This window comes from Oryx dammah, unplaced genomic scaffold, assembly GCF_014754425.2.
Source record: "Oryx dammah isolate SB20612 unplaced genomic scaffold, SCBI_Odam_1.1 HiC_scaffold_3, whole genome shotgun sequence".
NCBI classification, from domain to species: Eukaryota; Metazoa; Chordata; class Mammalia; order Artiodactyla; family Bovidae; genus Oryx; species Oryx dammah.
Genome location: NW_024070187.1, coordinates 70,224,257 through 70,252,121, shown reverse-complemented (window position 1 = coordinate 70,252,121; position 27,865 = coordinate 70,224,257). Strand labels below are relative to the sequence as shown.

Here is a 27,865-nt window from a genome sequence, read left to right as displayed (position 1 = left end):
CTGGGAGAATGCAGGTATGCTGCTTGGATGGAACATTTGGTACTCAAGTTACAACTTAAATGACAGTGATTACTGAAATTGCTGTGATGAGGCAGCCTTCACCATAATCAGTGATTGTGGTCTCTAGCACTACTGTCCAGTTTGACCCCCTGCTGTACCAAGAGTTAACCTTTTAAAAAAACTTTACATTTAGTACCTACTACCTCACAGAACTTTGTGAAGGCTTATTCAGTTGCTAAGTCGTGTCTGACTCTTGGCGATGCCAGGCTTTCCTGTCCTTCATTATCTCCCGGAGTTTGTTCAAACTCATATCCATTGGGTTGGTGATGCTATCCAACCATCACATCCTGATGCCCCCTTCTCCTCTGCCCGCAATCTTTGCATCAGGGTCTTTTCCAATGAGTCGGCTCTTTGTATCAGGTGGCCAAAGTATTGGAGCTTCGGCATCAGTCCTTCCAGTGACTATTCGGGGTTGATTTCCTTTAGGATTGTGAAGGCTAAGATAGTGGTTTAAAACAGTCAACTTCAGAAACTGGTCTATAAACGTCAATATGACTTTGATAAATTAGGAAATTAGGAGCTAGCGTAACACACAAGGAAAAACAAGCACTGGTCATACCACTTTTATTTATGTTGTATGTTACACTGTTTATTCAATATAGAAAAAATATGAATACACTCACAGTATTCTCTTAATTTGGTAATTCCACATGGTCAAATATTGACTGTTACTGTATTGGGTTTTCTACCCAATTAAAAAAGAGGAAGAAAGGACCTGGCAAACAGTTGTCATGTTAATAACAGCAATACCTTTCTCTTGCTCTTAAAAGACAAATTTTGAAAAGACTTCTGATTAAACTACTGCTTACTGGCTCAGGAAAATGTTTTAAAAGACAGAAAATAATTCATCCTTTTCCCCAGGAAGAATTTTAAGGTAAACATGTTAAAACACCCTGGTTATCCAGGAGAAAATTTATATTCTTTACAAAGGGGTCAGTCAGTGCTGAAAAAAAAATCAAGTGGCAGACCCCCCTGAACAACGGTTCTCTATATACTACTATGCCCACCTCACCCCCAGCCAAAAAGAAAAAGCCAATAAAATAAAAATGGAGACTTTATATTAACATAATTATGCTGGAGAAAAGGAAAAACACAAATATCAGGTTTCTTTTAAAACTCCATTTTGCAAATAGAATCAGTGATTATTTCTTTTGGACATAATACTTTCATTAAGTGGGTCAAACTCACAAATCAATGCTACAAAATACAGTATTTTCCATCACTTTTAGTTATAATATACACTATGTACATAAAGTTACCTATCTTAAACTAAATACAAATGAACAACAGCACATTAAAAACCAGAATCGGGACTTATAAATAGTGCAGAAAATGCAAACGCCAAAAATACAATGCCTCCTATGATTGTCACTGTAAGAGAACAGAAAAAAGTTAAAGGCAAATTCCTCTAAGTCATGATGTTGCCTATTCTTCTAGTAAACTCACATTAAAAAAAAATTAGAAACACTTCAACCTCATTTCCACAGTAAAATACTTAACGTGCCCAACTCTAAACAGTTAAGAATCAATCTATTTTCCAGCACTGTTTTAAAAACAATTATATTAAATTCAGACAATGCTGATAGGCAACAACAGAACTATAACTCATCTTAAAAGCCAGTTATGGGGCTTGAAGGGGTAGAAAGGCTCAAAAGGGAGGGGATATATATACATATAGCTGATTCATTTTTGTACAGCAGAAACAATATTGCAAAGCAATTTTACTCCAACTAAAAAAAATTATAAAAATTTTCAACAACTTCTGAACAAGCAAAGAGACTATTTCTATTTCATTTTTAAGATCAGCTACACAGGAAATTTTCAGCTGAATCAGTAAATATAATCTCCACCTATGATTCCCAATTCTGTATATGTTTCAAAGCTTAAAAGTTCTCAAGTGTCCACATAACTGTTGACAAAAAGCTACTATGAATCCAATAATGCTTTGACGTGACTTTATATTTTACTAACATCTACACGTGAAAAACAGCCCATGTTTGCAATAGCAGAACCAATACGCGGGACTTCTGATTATCGTAACAAAGACATAGTTTACTTCTGAAGACACACATTCTTTTTCTAACCTCAGTGATTCTAGAAGTTAAATGGTATTTTCTAATTAAAATAAAAATAAAAGACTTACCAGTTCTGACGGAGATCTTCTGTGCTATCATTCTTCCTCCAATGACGGCCAGTCCAGTGCAGAGGCAGTGTCCCACTGTTCCCCCCACTGCTACACCACAGGGATCCTGGAAACAAGGGCACCGTTAATCTAAAACCACGGTGGAAACTGCCACCTGAGAAAGATGACTACTTTCCAGCCATGAAAAGAGGTCAGCAACAACACCAAAGCAGGAAAGAGTTCTACAAATTCAGGTGTGTAATTTATAAAATGGGTAATGGCTGCTTGAAGGAGTATGTTCCAATTATACCTAGGACTAGAGATAAAAGGAAAATAAACTCAATGTGCAAGATCAAAAAAACCTAATCCAGTCTTTCAGCAGTTGCTAACCCTATCTCACAGGCAATATTTCACGCAAGTGAGTGCTAAGGAGACTTAGCTTGGACACCTCTTCCCTCGGGCAGTATTTGATACTCTCTGAGAAACTATGCTAGCCTTCACAGTGCTGTCTGATGATGCTTCCTAAGAAGAGACCGTGCCTCTCAGCCTCTGCTGAGCTAAAGCACCAGGACACAGTATCATTCAGTAAACAACTGCCACCAGAGCAGACTGGAGGCACTCAGACTGGGAGACCAGTGAAAGTTTTCCAGAAAAGACAGCACTGAAAGACAAGCTGGATCACCTGACTTGGCAGCAGGCCAGCAGCAGGAGACAGCCATGAAACACCTGTGTATTTCTAGATAGAACCAGTGAGTCACAAGCAAGGAGTCCATCATGGTAGGAGGGGGTGTGTCATGAAGCCTGGAGTTTAGACTTTTTAAGACACTGATTGGTTTCTAACTGGGGAGTGACATGACAGGTTGTGCTTTAGAAGTTAAGTCTGCAGTGAACTGGAGGGAAAGAAGACAAAACCAAGCGATCAACTGAGAAATTCCTCCAGTAGCCCTGGGAAGAGAATGCTGGCCTGGATTGGCCTGGAGCCCAGGCAGAAAAAAGCAGATAGATTCTGAGAGAAACTGAAACATGACTGATACATCTTAATGACAAATGACAGGTAGAAAAAAATGAGACGACACTGAAGTGCCTCACCCATAATTCTCTAGATGAATTGTAGTGATGCCAAGGTGAGTAAAACAGGTAGAGGAATAAAGGAAAATGGAGAAGGGGGTGTGGATGCCAACAGAAGTTAAAAGTAGAGAAGTTCAAGAGTCGTCTGGGTTCGCTGGAGAAGAAGCGATGGGACTGAAAGTAATAATCCCAGGAGAGCAGGGCGGAAGGTGTTGACGATACGGTCATGAGGGAGGCAACACTGAAGGATGACAGCAGAGAGGAGCCCAAGGGAGACTGAACAGGTGACCAAGCAAGTAGCCTCCCAGGAAGACCACAGCAGGACCCATCTGTGGCTGCAGTGAACTTAAAACACCGCTGAGTCAGAAACTGTGAGTCCAGTGTGTTTAGCAAGCAAGGAAGTAGAGCCAACTCCTGTTCCCATCACAGCCAAGCTCTCCGAGGCTGAGGGAAGTAGGGCACGAAGAAGCTTTATATTTGTTAGAGAAGCAGAATTAAGGAAGGGGGTAGAACTTTTTTAGATGAGAAAAACTCGTGCATGCTAAAATGCTAACAAGACTGGGCTGGAAGAAAGGCAAAGATTCTAAGCTTTAAGTGGAGCATAGAGGGCTGAGACCCGAATAGGCGGGAGAGGACTACCACTGTTGACAGGTGGCAATGAAGAAATGACTTCTGCTTTCCTCCGTGAAGTAGGAAGCAGACCTATTTGCTGGGGTGGGCAGTGTGTGTGCGAACTGGAGAAATGGAGACAACTGGAAATGTGTTCATGCGGAACGAAGAGTGGGACTGCATTCCACATATTCTGTGCGTCACACCCTGTAAAACTAACAAGATGGTTTCATTCTATTTAAAAATGACACCTGAAAAATCACAGGATTAAATAACATTAAATGGTCCCTTTAATACAGGATTTTTCAGTCTTTGTTATTCTGTATATTCCATCTTCAAAATGAAAAGCCACGTTATAGTATTTGCCAAATTTACTGGACCCTGGAACCTTTTTCCTCAACCTTTTTCTCTGTTGCTGTTTAGTACCTATCAACATCTCAAAGGGCACTAGAGGATTCTGTGAAATTCAAAGTGGGAATGCTGAATTCTACTGGAAACAGAAATTAAGTTTAGACTAAAATGGAGTGAATCAGACTACAGCATGGATTATACAAAAAAGTTACCCCCCCCCAAATTAAGAATATTAAAGTAACAAAAACAGACAAGTACATCTGTGCCCCTGAAGAGCTCCTTACCCGTCCCCGTGGTGCTGAGTGTAGAAGGCGGCTAACACCCAGTGCCCCCTGTGTCTGGGACCCCACATGCATCGTCTTGTTTCAGCCCAAAACCATCCAGGAAGCAGATGCTGCAGTCATGTGCTCAAGTGGCAAGAGACTCGACCCCAGGAAGCATTCACTGCACTGCTGGCAGGCAAGCAGTGGGCCACAGGAACCCAGGGAATGTTGAGCCTGTCCCAAGTCACTCTAGGCCATTTAGGTGACAGTATTAGGAAAAAAGCAACGATTCTGCCATCATGACATCTCACATGGCAGAACCACCACCACCACCATGAAATGATCACTTACTTTCAAGTCCCAGTTCTGGCAATCTGAATGCCAGTAAAAAAGGCTATAAATCAAGAAAAATATAGGGCAAAGCCATTAAAATGACATTTAAAAAGAAAGTTTATTTTTAAACATAGGACTCAAACAAAAAAATTGAGTTCCTTTTTTCCCCAAAAAATACAGCATTTTTGAGGCGGCTTTGACAAAACTGTCCAGCTTTAGCTATTTTAGCCCTGGCCTTCAATTCTTGTTTTATATTCTGAACTGCAGCCTATGCTAAGCAACTCATTCTTTTATGGTAGATACCTCCTAGGAGTTAAAAACAACTTCAAATCAAGCTTGCTATCTAAAATCTTATCATCTGACTAAAAACAATGTAATTTAATAGATACAAAATCATAAGAAATAGCATCAGTTAAGATCAACAAGAGCTGAAAAGTAGCAGCATTTCTGTCCCACAACTGTCTCCTCAGCAGATCTTAATCCTTATGAACAACAGACCCTCATGTAAACTTTACTATTCCCTTCAAAAGAAATAAGGATTTAACATTTTCTTTAAAAAGTTATCTTTTACAGATTGGCACCTGACAACTCTGAACAAGATACAGGAGAAAAGCCTAGAAGGCAGACAGTCTTGGCTCTAGTCCTTGTCCTTACTACCAACTAGCTTCTGTCCTAGTGACAAGCCAGCCAGTCTCTCTGGGCCTCAGGAATTATCTATAAAGAAAAGGCTAGGACAAGATGATCTGAGCTCTCCTCTGCCTTAATATCTTAGGACTGAGTAACCTAGGGCTAAGACTTAAATTTTCTAAGTAACCTTTGCAACACTCAAAATTATTTTTTTAGCACAAGAAATGGAAGAAACCAGAGATACCTACTTTTAATGCTTTAGGTATTTGCCAAATTGGCCTTTAATAATAATATACCAGTTTATGTTCTCAACAAATATATAAAGGAAGGTTCTGAGAAAAGAAAAAGAAAAAAAAAAAAAAAAAGCCAAACAACAGCCACGTCGTCATTTTGGCAAAACTCTAAGAGGAGTCAAAAGAGAGTAATCTGACTGATTGTAGAAACTGGGAAAAGGTCAGTTTTAAAGGTTAGCATTGGTTCTGCCATACATTGACATGAATCCACCACGGGTGTACATGCGTTCCCAAACATGAGCCCCCCCCTCCCACCTCCTCCCCACAACATCTCTCTGGGTCATACAGAATTGTAAAGTAAAATAAAAAATAAATTAAAAAAAATAAATAAAAATAAAGTTTTGAAATAAAAAATTGAAAAAAATAAAAAAATAAAATACTGTGAAAAATAAATAAATAAATAAATAAAGGTTAGCATTGTTGTTAGATCTAAAACATATTGTCAAGCATATTAAGTCATCCTTTGACCCACCTTGACTCTGTCCAGTGACCTCTGGAGCAAAGTAATGTTAGTTTTAATACAGAAGCAGTTGTCTCCAAGTACCACTTACCTCTCTAGCTGCCAAAACAATTGTGGTCAGTTGAGAGCGATCACCCCATTCTGCTAAGAATGTTAATGTAAGAGCCTGAACAAAGATGGGTGAAATAAAATGCAGCCACTTTTTCTGAGGTATTGTTGTGCTTGTACCCGTTTCAACATCTCCTGGTCCATTTAAAAGTTTGGTTCGTTGAAACTAAATTAAAAAAAAAAAAAAAGACATTAACCCCAGAAACCAAGTCAGTATAGCCCAAAATGCTTAATCTTTCTTTTAAAGAGTGTTTAAAGTCTATGGGAATATGCTCTCAGAAGCTAAAGTCATGTTGATCCCAACTTATCTTTTGAACCACTGGTTTCACATGGCAAAAAACGCAATATTCTCAATTTTTCCAATTCTTCCAAACAAAATAAATAAAACATTTATTGATCACTGGTTACCCTAGATGCTATGGGAAGAAACAGGGAAAATTATAAACAAGTTCCTGTTTTTCAGGAGCTTATCATCAATCTAATTAAGAAACCTGATTACAGGTGTTCAATATTTATCCGAGGCCTCTCTCGACCAGATTTCCACTAACCCAGTCCTAGCACAGCCAGAAGTAAGAATGGAAACTAAACAAAATAAGCTATTTCTGTGTAGCCCACACATCTCACAGATATGGATGACCACTGAAAAACTTCTATATCGTGTTTACTCTTAATAGTTGAGTGCCTTTTTAACAGCATTCTGACTTACTTCTTCATCTTTTTTCTTTAATTCTGCTTGAACTTCTTCTAGTTCCTCTTGACCTTCATCTGGACTCATCTTTAAGCCTTCCCGAAGCATTCTAATGCCAAAAATGGCAAATAATGCAGTTGAAACATAGTATGTATATACTCTGGGGATGACAGTGGTGGCATAACCAAACAAAACTGCAAGAAAATGCAATGATGTGTCTGATTAATTAGCAGATTATACACCAACCAAAGAAACAGCTAACTTCAGAAGTCATCATTTCCCCGTTTTAAAGGGAAAATGGTCCACATTAGAAGCTAACAGGTAAGAACCTTAAATTCTACTTCTTTCTCTCCACTAATATTGAGCCCTTAGGTCTAACCAATGACCTATCTATCACAGTTTAGCAAGAAATCAGTGGTGCAGCTGAAGGTGGCAGAGGTTCCACACCGACTCTTGGGAGATCTAAAGATAACCGTCTTTTCAGACACCTTCCGCCAGAGGCTGGCTTGCCACAGGTCATGCAGGGCACAGTTCTTTAGTCAGGAGAGTAACTTTGATGTATTCTACACATCTCATGATCTTATAACCTGGAAGCTATACAACTGTCCTACATGATATTTCTTCATCACAGATCAAAGTTACAAACCTCTATCGTGAAGAATCATGACAAGATTCTTATGTGGCATGATTCAAACTATGCTTCTTTGCAACTATTTAAAATAAAAATACTTTATGAAGGAAAATAATTCCATATATATATATATATACACACACACACACATATATACATAACAGACTCAAACTTACTCAGTATTATTCTTTCCTCTCATTAAAGTATAGAGGGATAACTGTGTAAGTTACACAAAAAACTACACCTGGAACTATATCAAGAACCCAAACCCTAACTGAAACACATTCACATTGATAATATGAAGTTAGTAATTACAAACTATGGGAGGGCCAGAGGGCATTTCCATATATATAATAAATACAACTACTCTTCACTTTACCAGCTCTTTTTCTAAAATAGGCACAACACTTATAAGACTGCCTAATCGGATATACAACTGCATAGGTGAACCATTCCCTGATTCATTATATTACAAAATGAAAAAGACTTTAAAATCACGTTTAGAAATGTAAGCCTATGCTGCTGTGCATATTAAGTGATACACATATGTGTGTATATGTGCCCCCCCCACACACACAATACAGACATATTTTCTAGTTCTGTCCACTGAGAAGGCCCAAATGTCTCAGTAACAATGAACGAACTTTGCACTCAGCTCTTGGTTTCTAATGTGTTTCCCACGAAAAGGCTTTTCAGAGAAATTGCTAATTCCAGGACTGGGCAAAGTAGGTATAAGATGAACCTGCACTATCTTGTTATATTAGAAAGAAAGGAAGAACAAAAACAAAAAACAGCATGTCACAAGGACACAGGAGTCATCAGCCTGGAGGGGTTCCCAGCTGCCCTATCTTGGGTAATTTAAGGAACAATATAGTTAAGTAATTAATTATAAACCACTGAAAAAAAGGAGTTCATCAGTTTACATTAATAATAAACAGACAAACCAATGTGAGTGGGGAGAGTTCTTTCTTGGAATAGCATATCAGGGCTCACTGGTAAATGTGGATGGGGTTTTGGAATTAGCCATTATTTTGCAAGCATCGAGGTAGAGTTCAGATCATGTAAGAGCCATGAATTGATGCTAAACAATGGGAAGGAGGGTATTTGTATTGTCTTAAAATGTCTCCCAAAAGATTACAAACTGTGAGGGAGGATAAAGACAGTGTAGCCTTTACTGGGAGACCATCAGTGAGGGACAAGTGGGCGCCTCGTGCTTCCAGGTGGGACTCTCTTCAGAGAGGCACCCGTCAGCTCTGCGGGGTTCTAGTCAAGAATGCATAACCCCAATCTAGTCGCGAGGCAAAAACCACACAAACACAAAATGAGGAGCTGCCCAGTAAAGGGGGAGGGGAATGCAGCTTCGAAAAAGTATTATAACACACATAATAAAGGCCTATAGAAACATTTCAGATTTAAAAACTAAAGAGAACTAAATGCGTTATCTGACCTAGACTAGATTCTCTACAGGAGGACAGAGACTATTATCAGATCAACTGACAAAATTTAAATACGGATGATAAGATTAACTTATCAATCTATGTCTATAAAGATGTATACTGTGTATATATACTTTCTCTATAGATATATAAAATGTGCGTATATACACATATTGTACACCTAGAGATACATAGAGATATAAAGAGAGAGATCACAAATGCTAAAGAAAATGTGGTAAAAATGTTAACAGGTGAATCTGGATAAAAGGTATATAGGTATCCGACGATCTTATTTTTGCAACTTTGTAAATTTAAAATATTTTCCATAAATGGTTTTTAAAATTTTAGAAAGAAATGCAGCAGATCTTTTAAATCTCCTCAATTTAGTTTTCCTTTTATCTTCAGTTAATCTAAAAGAACTACTTACTGACACAATCCCATGATTTCTGCCTTGACATCTCCATAGAGAGCAAAAAACTATCTGGCACTATAACATTGTTCTTCTTCCCCTGGTTATTGTCCCTCTATTTCCTCTTTCTTTGGAAGCCTTTCCTCAGACACTTGAGTACTTTGGTTCTGTGAACAATGAGAGGTTATTTCTCTTTAAGCAAGTGATTTGCATCAAGTCAAAAGTCACTGACTTATAAGTAATTAAACTGAAAACATGTGGCACAAGAATATTAGTTGAGGGAGGAATAAACAGGCCAAGGGTTAAAAACTAGGTAGAATGTCAATATTTACGGTACCTTGAAACCAAGAGAAGAAAAAGATGAGAATGCCCATGAATGTGGTAAGAGGGGCTCATTAAAATGAAAACTGAACTCTGTAATTAGGAAAGCTGATTACTGAAGGCTTTGAAACACAAAGAGTTTCCAGCTGGTGGAAGATGAACTTTGTGAGATCTATTTCCTTAAGTTCAACTTCCACAGGCACATTCGCACATGCGGGTCCTCCATGCCCACATCCCTTCACAGCTGCCCTCTGCCCCTCTACCAAGATGCCTTTCACCCAGCTTCCTACAGTGCCTTTCTCACAGCATAAAAAGGTATCCTAGGGCACCAAAGAGAGGGTCTGAAATAGATACACCTAGTCAAGGCATCATAAACCAGAGATGGTGCTTCGGCCCTCCCTGTCTTACACGAGTTTCTGATGCCATGGCACTGAAATAAGAGCGTGACAGGCACTGGAAACAGTGGCCCTGGGTGAGAAATGGAGCCTTTTGGCTTCAATAATTTTTACTTAGAAATTGTGCTTCTTTCATCCCCAAACCAGGGGCATGCTCTTCCCTAAGGCAGAGTCTTGCTATAACAAAGAGAGCATCACAAAGTTACTAAATCTCAGTGGCTTACTTTCCCATGCAGCTCAAGCCTAGCTGGGCTTCCAGGCCCAGTCTCGCCAACCAGCCATTTTAGAATCAGAATTCTAAACAGACAGTTGCCATGGACATATATCATATTTATTAAGTTAAAAAACCAAGTAAATGTTTTCTGATACAAAATAAGCCTGACTTAGATGGTTTACTATGGACCAATTGTCACAGCAGTGTGACAGACATTTTTCATAAATTGAATGAGCTAAATCTGTAGCTCCAAGGCCCCATTAAACATGTGATATGACACAACTTTAAAATCCCTTATTGATAAAAGTACACTTAAAAATATTTCAATTTTCTCAATTACTTCCTTCTAAATATATCCAGTTAAACAAAGGACCTCTAAATAAAAGACTAATATGTATAAGTACAGTCATTTGATGAATTTTAGAAAAATTTTTTTGGTATACTTGATGGTATCCAACTGCTTTTAACAAAACTGACAGAAGGCCTTATTAAGTTGTCAGTTGGTAAATCACTTGAAATCACTTGGTGATAGACTAATATGTGATTTTTAGCATATAACCTAGGAGTTCAATTAACTGAGTGACAAGGCTATAACAAAATTCCTTCTTGTCTGCTTTTGTGAATAAAATATCTCAGCCCTTATATCTATTTTTTTTAAAGATCAGAATTGACTTTAAACCTAGCTTCATTCTAGCAATAAGTATCAAAAATGGACAATTTTAAAAGTACAGTTCTATCATCTCATTACGAGATACATTTCCAACTTTTAAAAAATGTTTAAATTTGTGATATATTTTATTTTGGTCAACTCTGTCCTAGTAACTATAATTCAATTGATAAAAAAATTTTAACATTTATAGACTTAATAAAGGAAATTCACTATGTTCTACAATTCAATTTAAAGGTGTTTTTGCTACCGATAAATATGACAATGTGATCCACAAAAGACTTTCAAGCAAAAAATTTATCACAGGGATAAAATTCTGTGAGGAAAGTAAATGAAAATAATGAAACGAGAGAAAAGAACAATGTAAATTTCCAAATGTTTATTTAATATTAAAGGAATGATGGTGTGGGTAAAAGTAAGGATCAAACTCCCAATGGTATTTAGATTCCACTGAGTGTACCTTATTTTTGGCCACATCTCAGCATATGGAACTTCACTCACCAGGGATCGAACCCACATTCCCTGCAATGGCAGCACAGAGTCTTTACCACTGAATCACAAGCAGAGTCCACCATTGGGTGTATTTTAAAAGAACAGGGCAAGTAGACCCAAGACCTGGGACAACTGGCACAGGCCCACTCTGGCCAAGTCAGGAAGAAAATCAATGGTAACCTTACAGCTGCCTCTTGTTTAGTTGCTCAGTTGTGCCCGACTCTTTGCAACCCCATGGACTGTAGCCTGCCAGGCTCCACTGTCCATGGTATTCTCAAGGCAAGAATACTGGAGTGGGTTGCCATCTCCTTCTCCAGAGGATCTTCTTGACCCAGGGATCAAACCCAGGTCTCCCGCATTGGCAGGTGGGTTCTTTACCACCAGTGCCACCTAGCAAGCCCACAGCTGCTCTATCTCCCGGCTTATCCCTTTGAGGCCCTCATCCAGATCTGCCTTGAGTTTTCTATGGTCGCTCCTCCCAAGAACAAACTCACAAAAACTGAGAAACTGCCTCTCTTGATGGGTCTGAATTTTAGTGAGAAATTTTGAAAAAAGCTAAAGACAAGAATGCCAGATGGAGGCCGTTCAGACATCAAGCTCTCCTCATGGTGGGATGTAGCAGGAGGAGACATTCTCAGAACCGCTGTATTAGCCAGCAGCCCATCCCACTTCCACCAGGCATCCCTGGTCACAGACCCAACACATTTCTAGGCAAGCAGCTGGTTCTAAACAAGTATCTATTGAATTAATTGTAATTAAGGGCTTCCCTGAATGGCTCAGCGGGTAAAGAATCGGCCTCCAATGCAGGAGATACAGGAAACTTGGGTTCAATCCGTGGCTGGAGAGGATCCCCTGGAGAACCGAAATGGCAACCCACTCCAGTATTCTTGCCTGGAGAATCCCACGGACAGAGGAGACTGGTGGGCAACAGTCCAAATCCAAAGGGTCACAGAGTTGGACACGACGGAGCAACTAAGCATGCATTGCAAATAATGTGAAAATATCCAAATAAATGGTTCAACAGTTGTGTCCTGGGCACAGCTGGGCCATACCTAGATGCAAAGCCTTTTTATGATAAGGAGGAAGAGAACTAACTGGTGTAGAACTAACAAGATGGCTTGCTTGTTTTATTTCATTTAATCTTACTATTCTTTAAGGATGGTGCTATTATTATCCTGAGTTTACAGCAAAGATTCTCCAGGGGCTTAAATAACTTAGAAAGTCATAATGGAGTAAAAATATAATTATTTTCCAATCACTTTTTAGCTTCAAACCTTTTCCCAATAAAGTCTTAATTATCAAACAGATGACAGTAAAATTTTTCTCAAAGGAAAGACTGGGGGCCCATAGCTCCCCCAACTGTGTAGCCTCCAGGCTTCATCCTCCTCTCCCTACAGAACCTCTTATCCTGAAGAAAGCCATCGGAAACCCTTAGATTCAGAGTCAGACACAGCTGCCTCTGAATCTCAGCTCCACTGCCTGTGATCCATGAATGGATAGTATGTCCCTCTCTCTGTCCATCTGTAACAGGAGAGGGGCTTGTCCTAAAGAGGGCCTGAAGTGTCATGCACACAGATGGTGCTCAGCAAACAGCAGCCACGTGACCTGCTCCTGTTTGCATAATGAGCAGGCAGTGGAGGCTGGATTCAGCCCCAGGTTCAAGCTGTCAGATTTCATGCCTTTCCTGCCACTTGCACCCTCCAAAAGCAGCTCCAGGCCCCTAAATAGAACGCAGAGAAAGGACTCAGGATGCAAAGGCAAGCCAGTTTAGGAGCAAATCTGTAATGCTAACAAGAAAAAAAACACTGTCAAACTGGAAATTTCACAAAGGAAAGCAATATCCCCACACTTACAGACAGCTGAAATTCGCCAGCACTGAACTCAACCGTCTAGGGTGCATTAGTTCAGTATGGACAAGGCTGATGAGAAAACAGAGTGGCAAACAGACCTGAGCAGCGCAGCAGGGTTTAACCTGCCCTGAAAGACTGCTAAACATGCATGACATCAGGGACTTCTTTCGTTTTGGAATTTGTTTTTTCATCAGTTTGCAAATGCAATATGTATTTAAATACTGTATAATAAATGTTAAAACACTGATAAGATAAAAAAAAAACAACTATAACAATTTAACGTTCAACATACCAAAAATTACATCTTTGAAACTTCCTGAATTTAAGATGAAAAGTGAGAGGGAGCACATAGTCTTTTAATGATTTTAGAGATATACAGGGAAGAGGCTTGAGGACCACTGATACAGCCTGTTCCTTCAAATAGTCCACATGAGGAGCTGTCAGTGCCAGCAGTCAGAGGGGAGACAGGCCAACGGTCAGGACAGAAGAGATTAGCCCTGCTCAGAGCTAAGGGACAGGAGCTAAACCCAAGCTAAACCCAAGCAGAGCGGGAAGAATGTATGGAGCCAGGTTCCGAGCAGGGAATGGGCAGAGAGAGGACAGTCTTCCAGTGGTCCTTAAAGATGGAAGTTTCAAAAATAAAATTCTCTGGTATTATTCAAACTCATTCCAAACAAGTGACTTCACCATTTACAACCGGTCCCACTTATCCTATTTCCTAGAATCAGAATTTGCTTTTGAAGAGAAAGTTGTTTTTATTGTGAAATATGAATAATGCTAATACCCAAATGTGAAAAGTAGTAAATTTTTAAATTCAATAAAATACTCATTATGTTTAAAAAGACAGACTTTAACAAGCATCTAAGCAGCCAGTAATAGAACCTGTCCCATACTATGTTTCAGGAGAAATCTGCTGCATGCTGAAAGAGAAGGGTGAATGAGTACTTGAAATATAAGAGCTTGTTTTAATACAAACCACAACCCCATGAGGCAGTTATATACTAGTCTCCAGTTAACAGATGGGGAATTGAAGCCCCAAGAGGTTAGGTAACTTGTCATTAGGTTAAAATATGGCAGAATTAAACTTTAATCCAAGTTTGATGCTAAGGGGGAAACTCGTTCTTTTCCACCCAATTACATGGCTCAAGGCAGCTTTTGAATCAGAGACTAAAATATGTTCAGTTATTTAGTGTAAGGTTTACATTCTCTTGGTCTTAATTTTTTTTAAAAAAACTGAAGCCTATATAATAGTAACTCAAATAGTAATACAAACTGGGACTCTAAGAATGTTTCATTCCTTTACTGATAATGGGTAAGAATAGCTTAATAGTACACAATATACTGAACATGATTCCTCATTATTTGACTTCCAAATATCCACCAACAGGAAATACACATTTCTCCGTGGTGGCTTGAGTCCTATTTCTTAGATATCAGATATAAATAAATTTATCTGGACTTAAAAAGAAAAAAAGAAAGCAAAAATATCCATAGTGAAAGCAAGGATCAAGGTACTGACAGCTCCTTTCACCTGGACTATCTAAAGGAACAAGCTGTATCGGTGGTCTTCAAACCTCTTCCTTGCATATCTCTAAAATCATTTTGAAAAACTACTTAAGCCCTCTCACTTTTCATCTTAAGTTCAAGGAGTTTTAAAGATCTAATTTTTGGTATAGTGGGTAAAATTGTTATAGTTGTTTTTTTTAAATGTTTGTCTTTTAAGTGTTTTAATATTTATTACACAATATTTAAATTCATATTACATGTGCTTGCTAAAATCTTTTTAAACATAATGAGTACTTTGAATCAAATATATAATTTTACTATTTTTTCCATTTGGATATTACCATTAGTGAATAAATGAGGAGTATGTATCTTCAGTAAGTGGTGCTGGGAACACTGGACAGCTACATGTAAAAGAATGAAATCAGAATACTCCCTAAACACTAGACACCAAAATGAACTCAAAATGGATTAAAAGACCTAAATATAAGACCAGGCACTATAAAACTCTTAGAGGAAAATGTAGGCAGAAGATTCTTTGACATAAATCTCAGCAAGATCTTTTTTGATTCACTTCCTATAGTAATTAAAATAAAACCAAAAATAAACAAATGGTATCTAATTAAACTTAAAAGCTTTAGCACAGCAAAAGGAAACCATAAACAAACAAAAAAAAGATAATCCCAGAATGGGAGATATTATTTGTAAACAAAACAACTGACAAGGGATTAACCTCCAAAATATACAAACAGCTCCAGCAGCTCATTATTAAAAAAACTAAATAACCGAATCAAAAAATGGAAGACCTAAAGACACATTTCTCTAAAGACATACAAATGGCCAAAAAGCACATGAAAAGATGCTCATCATCATTAATTATTAGCAAAATGCAAATCAAAAGTACAGTGAGGCATTACCTCACACCGGTCAGAACAGCCATCATCAAAAAGTCTATAAACAATAAATGCTGGAGAAGGTGTGAAGAAAAGGGAACCCTCCTACACTGTTGGTGGGAATATCAACTGGTACAGCCACTATGGAGAATTATATGGAGTTTCCTTGAAAAACTAAAATCAAAACTACCATATGACCCAGGCGGGCATATACCCAGAGAAAACCATAACTCAAAAAGATACATGCACCCAAATGGTGACTGCAGCCCACGACAGCCAGGACGTGGAAGCAATCTAAATGTCTACCAATAGAGGAGCAGATAAAGAAGATGTGTACATATATACTATAGAATGTTATCAGCAGTAAAAAAGGAAAAAAAGAACAAAATAATGCTATTTGCAGCAATATGGATAGAACCAGAGCTTGTCATACTGAGTAAAGTCAGTAAGATACAGAAAGACAAATACTATATGACATTGCTTATAGTGAGTGAGTGAAAGTCAGCCAGCCGTGTCTGACTCTTTGCAACCTCATGGTCTATCCATGGGAATTCTCTAGGTTTCTTGCCTAGAGTGGGTTGCGACTCCCTTCTCCATGGGATCTTCCTGACCCAGGGATCGAACTCAGGTCTCCTGCATTGCAGGCAGATTCTGTGCCGTCTGTGCTACCAGGGAAGCCCACAGATTACACGTGGAATCTAAAAAAATAAAAAAAGGGTAGGGGTACAAATGAACTTATTTACAAAACAGAAGTAGAGTCATGGATACGGAAAACAAGCTTATGGTTACCAGGGAATAAGGGCAGGGGGAGGCTGGGTGGCAAGAGATAAACTGGGAAAATGGGACTGACATATACACACTACTATATAGAAAATAGGTAACTAACAATAACCTGCTGCAAAGCACAGGAAACTCTGCTTAATGCTCTGTAATGGACTAAATGGGAAAAGAATCTTTAAAAAAAAAAAAGAGGGGCATGTATCTTGATTGTGAATAGCTAAAACTTTAATTTTAAAAGTGCAATATGGTTTTTAGGAATTTTTGTACTAAAAACATTTTTTGTTTCCTAAGTTATAGAGCACAAACCAAATTCCAACCTAACTGTGAACAATCCAGTGACTCAACGATGTCGTGCGCATGTGAGCTCAGCCACTAAGGGGGGCCCTCAGGGCGATCATGCTCTCTCTTAAATGCAGTGAACTCATCAAGAGGAAAAAGCACTCACCTGATAAACACGTCATTAGGCCCAAGGCAAGCATAGCACCAGCCAATACTGTCAAACGGTTATAGCGCATTGCCATGATGGCTGCTATAAAAAATGTCTTATCACCCAGTTCAGATACAATGATAACTGATATGGCAGCCACAAATGCATGGATAAATCCTAAATTAGTTTGGGTAGCTGGATCTTCTTTATTGGTATGAACTGGAGCAGCTGGTGTAAATCCTTTCTGAAATTAGAAAATACATATTAGCTGTTTTTTAAAAATAAGAAAAATAATAATAAAATAAAATAATAATAGCATTATTTTAAATTTTTTAACTTGTAGGTGAATTGAAATTGTTTTTCTATTGTAGTCATTAGACTTATTTACTGTGTAACCACTGCCTCAGTGATGACAGCAACCTCTGATTGATGGTTGCTAAAATGAAAATCCAACCACAAGTCTACAAAACAATTTTGAAAAAGAGCAGAGACCAGCTCTAGCCACACATTAAAATTACCCTATTTTCTAAATGCATGTGAATTGAGTTCTTAGCTATGCCTCATTCAAATCTTTGTTCATAATTTAGGTGTAAGACCCAAGGTATCCTTATCAAACTTTCAAGTAACAGGAAGCTGAGAGAAATTTCATGAACACTTAAGAGAACAAAGCAGGATCTGAAAGCTCAGTAGGCTAGAGGAAGAGCTGGCTCTAGGTAAGCTGAGATCTAATATCACTGGATATATGGATGGTCCTACACCAATACCCTAGGCTGTAACACGGCTTAATACAGAAGATAAGCTGAGTCTTTGTTGCTGTTAAGGCCATTTTGAGTTGCAAATGTGACAAAGTTCCAAAAAAGCACGAAGCACTTTAAAGAGTTAATGACAAGTTCATCTTCTGTGCCTCACAGTCCTTCCTCAAAGTTCTGTACTGGCTCTGAGGCACCACATTTTAAGGCACCACTGCCCTCTGAAGGTAACCTCAGACAGAAGAGACTCTAAAACCAGGGGCTGGCAAGCTACTGGTAAGAGTAGATCCAGCTGAAAATGATTTTTTCATTTTTTATGGGATTGCAAAAAAAGAAAAAGGGAAGGAGGGAGGGAGAGGGTTGGAGAGAAGAAGGAAAGGAACATGAGGCAACAGAGACCTTAAGGGAGCCTACAAATATGTGGCCAAACCTAAAATATTTATTATCTGGCCCATGACCAAAAAAAAGGTTTGCTAACTCAGGCTCTAAAACAATCACATAAGGACTGGGTACCTAATGTTCCAATAACTGAGAAAGTCTATATGAAAGTCTCTGTGGGCCCAAGAGGTAGAAGTAAAAAGTTACAGGTGGCAGGTTATATATAGCTGAACACAGAGAAAAGAGTTCTACCTCATGAGGGTTTTCCAGAGGTTGAAATGCACTGCTAGCCTGCGTGCATTCTCAGTCATGTCCAACTCTCTGCGACCCGATGGATTGTAGCCTGCCACGCTCCTCAGTCCGTGGAATTTTTCAGGCAAGAATATTGGGAGTGGGTTGCCGTTTCCTTCTCCGGGGGCCTTCCCGACCCAGGGATGACACTAGCGTCTCCTACATTGACAGGCTGATTCTTTACCCCTGAGCTACCTGGGAAGCCCATATGACATAAACTTGACTCTCAAAGTCCACGATAAGGATCAGAAAACTTTATTAAAGCATTACTCAGACTAGACCTCTAAGGTAAAGATTTGGGAAATTTAACAATTCAGAAAATATTTGGCATTAGGGCTAAATTGAAAGGGCAGCCTTGGAAGGCCAGCTCATGATTAACCAAGTACCATTTATTCTAGCTTTCTCTCCATCATCATTTTAATTCCAACTATGCTGGTTTTCTTTTGAAAATGAGTTTCCTTTCTATTTAAATATCCTAAGAGCATTAAACATGATAAAAAAAATATATATGCATTTTCACTCAGTTTTCACTAATGCAACATTTTCCTCTTGGAAATACTTTTTGTATGAAAAAATCTTGTTGCAAAATATTTAGGACCTGAAATCCAAGAAAATATTTTAGGAATATATATATACCATTTACAACCAATTTCAAACAGAAAATGTTTACTTTTAAAAACAAACACAATAGTGATCAAAACACATATTCTCATAGTTTCTTATTTTCCAGCTATAAAACAGAGGCCACATAGCCTCTCCATTCCTCTATGAAATTATGAGAATAAAATAAAACTTGCCTTATAAGCACAAAGCAAAACAAAAACTGATGCTTGTGAACTGTGGTGTTGGAGAAGACTCTTAAGAGTCCCTTGGAAAGCAAGGAGATCAAACCAGTCAATCCTAAAAGAAATTAACCCTGAATATTCATTAGAAGCTTAAGCTGAAGCTACCAATACTTTGGCCACCTGATGCAAAGAGCCAACTCATTGGAAAAGACCCGGATGCTGGGAAAGATTGAAAGCAGGAGGAGAAGGGGATGACAGAGGATAAGATGGTTGGATGGCATCATCGATTCAATGGACACGAGCAAACTCATGTGTGAGCAAACTCATGGAGATAGTAAAGGACAAGGAAGCCTGGCATGCTGCAGTACATGGGGTCACAAAGAATCAGAAACAACTCAGTGACTCAACAACAGCAAAACCAAAACTATATATTCTTAAAATCTTTCTATATACAGAGGATAAAAAAAAAATCCATTTATAGTTTTTGTTATATATTGAGCTGATCCTGGATAGCCCAAATTAGTGTTAAACAGAAACCAACCATGCATGGTGCGATTAAGAATTTAAAACAAAAGTATCAGGGTATTATGAAGATATGTGTGTGTGTGTGTGTACACTCAACTGTGTCCATTTGTGACCCCATGGACTGTAACCCACCAGGCTCCCCTATCCGTGGAATCTTACAAATAAGAATACGGAGTGGTTGTCATTTCCTCCTCCAGGGGATCTTCCTGACCCAGAAATGCAATCTGCATCTTGCGCAGCTCCTGCACTGGCAGGCAAATTCTTACCTCTGGGCCACCTGGGAAGCCCACTATGAAGACAGAGGATTTAAAAACTTACAAGGTTAATAAATGCAGAAAATGATCAATTACTATTCATTCATTTGTTGTCAATTACCCAAGTAATTACTATGTGCAGGGACCAGCTTCTTTTCCTAGTTCATCTTCAGAGGGGCAGAATGTAATGGTTAATACATGGGCTCTGGAGTCAGATTGTCAGCGTTCGTAGCCAAGACATTACTGGTTACTGTATGACCTTGGGCCAGTAAGTTTACCTCCCTGTGACTCGTTACGTCTCTATGATGAGGGGTATCTATCACAGATTGATAAGGTTGGTGTTAGAATTAAATGAATTACTACACGTAAAGCCCTGAGAATGGTGCCTAATACACAGTAAACAGTTACAGTTAGTTATTACAGCATACCACACACATGACCAGTTAAATCATCCCAAAACTAATTTCCTCATGACCTTAAGCCTAGAACATAAAATACAAATACTTAATTCTGGTAACTATACAATATGTCCCATGTAATCACATACTAATTCGCAAAATGAATCTTACATTTCCTAGTGAAGGTGAGCCAGAGCACCACTGTCCAACAGTAAATAATGCAAGCCACATAATGTAATTTTTTAATTTCTAGAGAATTTTTTAGCAGTCCAGTGGTTGGACAGATATTAAATAATAAAAACAGATAAAATTATTTTTAATATTATTTTAACCCAATAGACCCAAAATACTACTCTAGGAATATTTTTCAAATGATTAATGAGATGTTTAACCCTCTTTTTTATCAAATCTTCCAATGCTAGTGTGTATCTACTCACTGCACACATCTCATGCTCCTCTCAATTCAGACCTGCCACATCTTTTCAAGTGGTTAAGAACAGTCACATGGCTCATAGCTGTAGTATTGAACAGTGCAGTTCAAGAGTACAAGTTTTTGGTAACCACAAACTTTCTATCATGCAGTCCTACTTCCCTTCCTACCATCCTATTATCCTCCTATTTATCTAGATTCCTCAAGATCCAACTTCTGTGGAACCTCTTGAGCAATGCCTACCCCAACAACTCCAGCCCCTAAGGATCCCACTCTCCTCAAACTGAAGGCATGCTGTGGGCAATGAGTCATGGCAAGTACATAACTGAAATAGTTTGGGACAGGAACACTCAGGGAGTTAAACTTTTTGTATTAGAAACAAGTATAAACATATTGTTATCATTTGTAATAGTTAAAAGAGACAAAATAACTAAATGCCCATACATAGGGAACTGATTAATAAATGGTAGCTGCATTTACTGGAATATTATGGGCTGAAAGTAAGAATGTTTTATACACACTAGTAAGAAAAAAATCACTAAGACATTTTTAAGTTGAAAAAAGTATGTCCTATGTATGTGGTCACTGTATTATGTTACGGGGTGGAGAGTCAGGCAGGTTTATAAAGTATACACACAGCTGCTAATGCTCAAGAAATTTCAGGAAACAATAACAGTGGCCAGGGAAGGAACCAGGATGACTAGAAGAGGTGTGGGCAAACTTTCTCTTAAAGGGCCAAATATTTAACCTCTTGGGCCATAAAGTTTCTCTGGTAATTACCCAATTGGTGTTATGGTCTGAGATCAGCCATAGGTAATACTTAAATGAATGGCCGGCTGCTGCTGCCGCCCAGTCACTTCAGTCGTGTCCGACTCTGTGCGACCCTATAGATGGCCTCCCCCCAGGCTCCCCCGTCCCTGGGCTTCTCCAGGCAAGAACACTGGAGTGGGTTGCCATTTCCTTCTCCAGTGAATGGCCTAGCTCTATTCTAATAAAACGTTACTTACAAAAATACACAATCAGTGGTAAACTAGTTTGCTGACCCCTGAGCTAGAATACAAGAGAAGACACACTTTTACCTTTTGGATTTTTCACCATGCTCATGATTAAAGACACCTATTATGCCCCACTTCAAAAATCACTTGACCCAATCTCTTACCCCAGCCATGGATGATCAATTTTGCAAGCTGTAACTGGCTTCAGGCAGATCCAACCAGAAAATAACTGTTCTGCTCACCCTTATTCACTACACTACCCAGAAGTGTGGAGGAGTCAAACTCTACGGGCCAACCTTTTACCAATACCAAGGAATCAATTCTGAGGTTCATTTCATAAAGCTCCTGGGAAGTCTCAGCAGGATGTGTGCTAGTCACTCATGGAGCAGATAACTTGAAAATTCATGAGGTACATCGACCTCCTTCCCTGGACTGACAATTTGAAAGAAAACAGGCTTTATTCTGAGAACAGGGAGTAAACCATCAGATGAATGACTGGAGTAAGATAAGAAAGATAAACTGGGCCCACACTGAAACGCCTGTATGTTTATGGACCAGCTAAGAGGCAAGGGAGAAGCCTTTTAAAGTTTTTGAGTAGAAGACACAAACGTAATTAAGCCACTGTGACTAATAGATCAGGACACAAAGTAAAGAATACCAGCCACTGAACCAATTAATTAGGAGGTCTACTGCACAAGACTCACGTTGAAGACAAAATAAAGGAAAAAATCCTGTACATGATGAGAAAGAAAAATAACAGAATTTTTAAAAGGCAAAGAATCAAAGATGCTATTCACATTCCTCTAAGGTATATGGGAAAGAGGAATAAAAATAAGGGGCCTGGTTTCACACATGTTCGACTTGAGGATAAAAAGCATTTCAAATAAAGATTTCCAAGAGGTTTGGAAATCCAAGAGATTTCAGAAATGAAACACCTGAGTTTAGGCCAGCATAGTCTCAAAGTATGTATTTGGTTGCTGGCAATCTGAATTTATCAGCTAGAGCTCTGCAAGACTAGATTTCTAAGGGAAAAGGCAGAAATTACATTGAAAAAAAAAAATGAGCTTCAGACAATGTCTATATTTAGGGAAGGGAGTGGAGGAGGGAAACAAAGAGAAAATTGTCTCGGATATTTAGAGAGGCAGGCAGAAGAACACCACAGATGGTCAAGTTAGGGGCAAACATCATTTCACTGAGCTACTAACTAAATGCCAGGGATTTTCATACACACTGTTTTATTTGATACTCAAAAACCTTAAAGCTGTTATCCCAATTTAACATAAAAGAAGAAAGTGAGAACCAATAGGGTTAAATAACTTCCTCAAGTTCACGCAAACTGAGGTAAGAGTAGGGCTCTTAAAAACGTAGAGAGTTAACAGTGTTAAAGAAGAACTGAAAGAGAGCCCTGGATTTAGCAATTAATTAGGTTACAGGTATCCTTCAAAAATGAACTTTCAGTATAAAGACATGGGATGACGCCAGATAACAGAAGACTAAAGCAAGGTGAAAAAGCTGCTAATTCTCTAGTTAGAAATTTCATTTATAAAGCTGAAAAGAAACTAATACAAGCAAGCAGTTAAAACAACTGCCTTTCCCCTCCCCCCTTCCGAACAGGAGAAACCTGTGGGAATGTGTAAGCAGATAAAAAGGACCCAAAGAAAAGGAGAGAATAAAGATACTGAGGAAGTAAAGTACTAGAGGTCAGGAATATGGGCACAGGGAGAGAGGAGGTATGGAAAGGGTGATAGTTTTGCCCATTACAGAAGAAAGGCAGAAAGTACTAGCATAGAAGCGAATATTTAGATTAGTACAGGAAGGTCAGAGGCAGTGACTATAACTCCAATTTTGGCATTCCACTGGTCAGTTACACAGCGTTAAAGTAATGAAATACACTCTTCTCCTCAGTACAAATACCATTCTTGCAGATTTGGATCTAAAATCCAAATTAATTACATCCTAAGAGTAGGGTCAATAACTTATAATTAAAAACCAAAGACAAAAAACTTAATAAAACTCTTCTTTACTTAAAGTTAAAATTAGTTTGAAATTGAAAAACTGTGAAAAAGCACCCTCATTTAGAGAATCACCTTTTATTCTTTAGAATAAAAATATTCTAAATATCTAAAGATTCTTCCCTTTATCTTCAAGAAAAGGAAGAAAATAACAATTACCAATGAAAAAAATAATTTCTATTCTAGTTCCAGAGTTCAAATGAACACATATGTATTAAAACTCATACAGATAGCTGCATCAGAATCTCCATCTACACATAATGAAACTAGAGAAGATGAAGATGCTTTCTTTTAAACAAAATCTACAGCCTGCTACCAAGAAAAAGATTGATGTCCCTGCAAAAATAAAACAAAAGTCCCTCAACAAATTACCACACAAGAAGTGAGATTATTTGAAGATAAAGGAATTATAGGAAAGCGCTTAAAACTGGCTTACAACTGTCTCCTTGCCATTGCTTTATTGTAACAAGTCAGAAAAACCTTTCCAAAGTTGGAAAAATGTGTGTAAAAATACATGTATAACTTAAACCGTGACACCATTGATAAACTTGGTTTTAAAAGATGACATTAAAATAAATAAAATTACATTTTATTATAAATATTCATGATCGTCTTTTTATTTGTGGATGGCTTAGCTTTTTAAATATTTTTTATGAATTTACTGTTAATTCATATCATAATAATATATTTAACAATTACATTTTTATCTTAATGAATGTTTATGTTTGCTTATATAAATGTTACGGTTTTGCAATGTGTTTACAAATTTTGACATTTGAAATGTATTGTTTCATTGATTTTTTTTTTTTTTTTAATTAACTGCTCTGATAGTAGAACACCAACAAATAAATGCAGTAACATCAGATCACTTCATTCTGAAGCAACAATGAGTAAGACAAGGGTCTTCATGCCTGATAGCTTCAGTCTTAGCTGTAAAGAGGTTAGACCTGGGAGTCTGGATTGGATGGAGCAGGACTGAAACTTAATGAAAACAGACAAAAGTTTAAAAGATTGCATGAAAGGCCTTTGTGTTAAAAGATACTACATAAAAGAAATGCCAAGAAATAGTAAAGTAGAAATACAGTATAGGGAATTTGTTCTGGGTCAAGTGGTAGGCTTCTGTGGATTTTTTACAGTGCTTTGCAACCAGAGCAGTCCTTCTTTAGTCTTCCAGAATACACAGCAAATTACAAATTACCTCTATTAAATCTATCTGAACTCCCTGACCTAAAGGAACTTAATGCTTCTTGGAGTTCATACTCTGACAGGAAAGGAATAAGAAAAACGGAGCATATCACTAGAGGTGCACTGCATAAATGAAAGGATCCCGGAGGGCTTTTTTCATGGGTTTGTGAAATGGGGTTTATTTTTAACTATAAGTTCAGAGTAAACTCCCTCAACTTTTTTTTACCTGATTATAGAGCGAGAAAAAAAAAATCCAACGTAGAAAATCCTATTAGAAGTTCAGTAATCTTGCTTCAAAGCACCCTATAAGATAACAACTACATTTTTACAATACATCTTACATTTGAAAGCTCCCTAATAAAGGAGATTTTTTTTTTCCCTCTCCATTTTCAAAAGAGGAAACTAACATAGTGGCATGAAAACATATATTGATGTATCCTACACTTTTAAAAGATCTGTTGCATTTGGCTGCAAAGCAAAACAGTTGAAACTTTTTGATATTTGGTGATGCTGAATCCTTGCCTACATGGCTATTAAACTTAACGCTGATGATATCTTACTTCTACCAAGTGGACAAAAAAAAGCAAATAATACTGACACTACATAGTTTAGAAAATATGTGGGGAAAAAGAAAAGTCTTCCAACATACTGTAATACAAGAGGAAAAAAAAAACAACACTTGAGCCAAAACAAAAAGTTACATGAAAATACAATTAAAAACAAAATAATTAGATTCTACTAAAATACAGAAAAATTTTCTAGTGTCTAAGAACCACCACAAATGTATCAAAATAGTAAAACAAAAATTATATTGTGCCTGTCCCTTCCCTCCACACCCACAGTTTTAAAGACAGGATTCTTAGGACACTTAAATATGGTCACTGGACACTCTTGCCTTTTTTTTTTTAACACGGCTATACTTCTCTCAGCTGTCTAAAAGGGTATCAACCGGCATACCTACCACTATTTGCATCTCAAAAATCACTGTATGACCAACCCTTTAATGTAAGACCTGGAAAATTACATAACCCAAAATACTTATTGCTTTAAAATAAACTTCTGATAAAGACTGAAATGACAGAAGGCTAAAAGATGAACATTAAGAATGAATTTCATGAATCAGCATTTCAGTTCAATTTTGGAAGTGGACATGGCAAGCTGGGTCAGCTGGACCCAGGAGTCACAGGCAGGAGAGAGAAATCACTCTAAGTCAGGAAATTTCAGGGAAGTCTTCAGAGAGGAGATAACCAGCTGCTTCTTGAAAAGTGGGAAAGGTTCTGATCAGTGGGCTTCAAGCTCATTAATCCCCTTTTACTTATAGGTCTTTGTTGGAAAGCAACAGAGCACATGGCAGGCCTTGGATGTGAGAACAGTGGTATGACTGGGAGTAGGGCTAAAAAGCCTGGAGGGGTTGACTGCAGTCAGATTACCAAGAAACCTGAATATCCTGCTGAAGAGGCTGGACTGAAATCAGTAAGCCAGGCAACTAACTCACTGAAGATTTCTGAGAAGGAAAATGCAATTCAATGGTAGGAAGATTAGTTAGGTGAGGACAGGCTGGAGGTAGCCTGGGGTGGAAATGTGATGGTTGAGTGCCCATGTCCTCTACTAGAAAAGACTACAGAGGATCTGAGTTCAGAAATCCAAACTGGAAACGAGGAGAAAGCTCAGGACCCAGAGTGGGATTAAATATAAAAACGCTGCTGAGGTTTTGAACACTAGTCACTAAGTGATTCTATTAACATAAATTAAGATGTTAGTATCTACTTAGTGAAGGCCAAAATGCAAGATTCTGGTACACTTATAAATTTAGTCTTTGGCATCCCACACTGCTTGCATACAAAGACAGACTATTCCTCTGCATTCCTCAGGGTTACTTCCTACAAGCCAGAGCACGTTTTTAACAGTCACCCTTCCTTATCCACATATATTTGGCAAAAATCACAAGGTGTGCAGAACTGAATTTGGTAAACAGTTCGGGATAAGCTGTTTCAACAATGAAATGGCAGATGTTATTATTCTCAGAGAATAAGAAAAGCCTCCCAGCTGCCCTCCGTTAAAACTTTTCTACTTGGAATGAGTATTTCCAGTTCTCTAGGATTCATCTGATCAACAAGACGCCCCCTTCCTCAGCAGCATCTGCATCCTCCCGAACTAAAGGTTTACAGTGGCCTCCCAGCTCTGCTCTCCCCTCCCCCATAAGGAGCCGGGCGAGGCCAGGGCCCACCCGGGAAGGGCACACTCCCTGGTCTTCCATCCCGGGAAGCCGGGGCCGAGGTCCCCTCCTCGCGCCGGCAGCCTGAGTCGAGGGCGGCGCTCCGGCAGCGGCGAGCCTGGTACCCGGCGCCGCCGGCTCCGCAGCCTCGCCCTCCCGGGCCCGTCCCGCTCACCTCGACCCGGGCCGGCTCCGGGCCCTGCACGGCCGCGGGCTGCGGCTGCAGCTGCTGGGCAGGCGCCGGCGGTTCCTTGTTCCGGTGGCTGAGGGCTTCGTCGGGTACGGCCCGGACCCCGGCCGGGGCCCACAGCAGAGGAACCAGCAGGAGCAGAAACAGCCCGGGCGCAGATGCGCGGCCGCTACCCCGGGCCGCCGCCGCCATCCCGCCCGCGGACCGGCGTCTCAGGAGGAAGTGCGGGCGACTGGAAGCTTCGACCCCAAGCCGCTCCTGGACGCGCCCCCCACGCCTCGCCGCCGCGGCTCAGGGAGGAGCCTGCAGCATGCGGGAAGTAACCAACGGAGGACGTGAGACAGGGCGGGCCGGCGTCTACCGCCGGCGACTGGTCCTCCCCCGGCCCTGACCACACGACTCTGCCAACTGTCTCAGTGCGGCCGGGCCCAATTCCTCCGGGCCCCGCCCCTGCCTGT

General features: G+C 39.1%; 1 protein-coding gene and 1 long non-coding RNA gene across 2 annotated transcripts; one reads left to right on the top strand and one right to left on the bottom strand.

Annotated features, from left to right (window-relative positions):
* Window positions 1-607: 607 nt before the first annotated feature.
* TMEM165 (transmembrane protein 165) lies at window positions 608-27,865 on the bottom strand. Its single transcript, XM_040238239.1, has 6 exons — window positions 27,393-27,865; window positions 17,019-17,244; window positions 7,001-7,176; window positions 6,278-6,460; window positions 2,204-2,309; window positions 608-1,431 (listed from the first exon to the last, which is right to left on the bottom strand). Exons 1-6 carry the CDS (start codon window positions 27,597-27,599, stop codon window positions 1,355-1,357), a joined length of 975 nt encoding a protein of 324 aa, XP_040094173.1. The 5' UTR covers window positions 27,600-27,865; the 3' UTR covers window positions 608-1,354.
* On the top strand, window positions 2,306-6,482 carry LOC120862135. The gene is made up of 2 exons (XR_005720701.1): window positions 2,306-5,899; window positions 6,137-6,482. It is a non-coding gene; the product is annotated as an uncharacterized LOC120862135 (long non-coding RNA).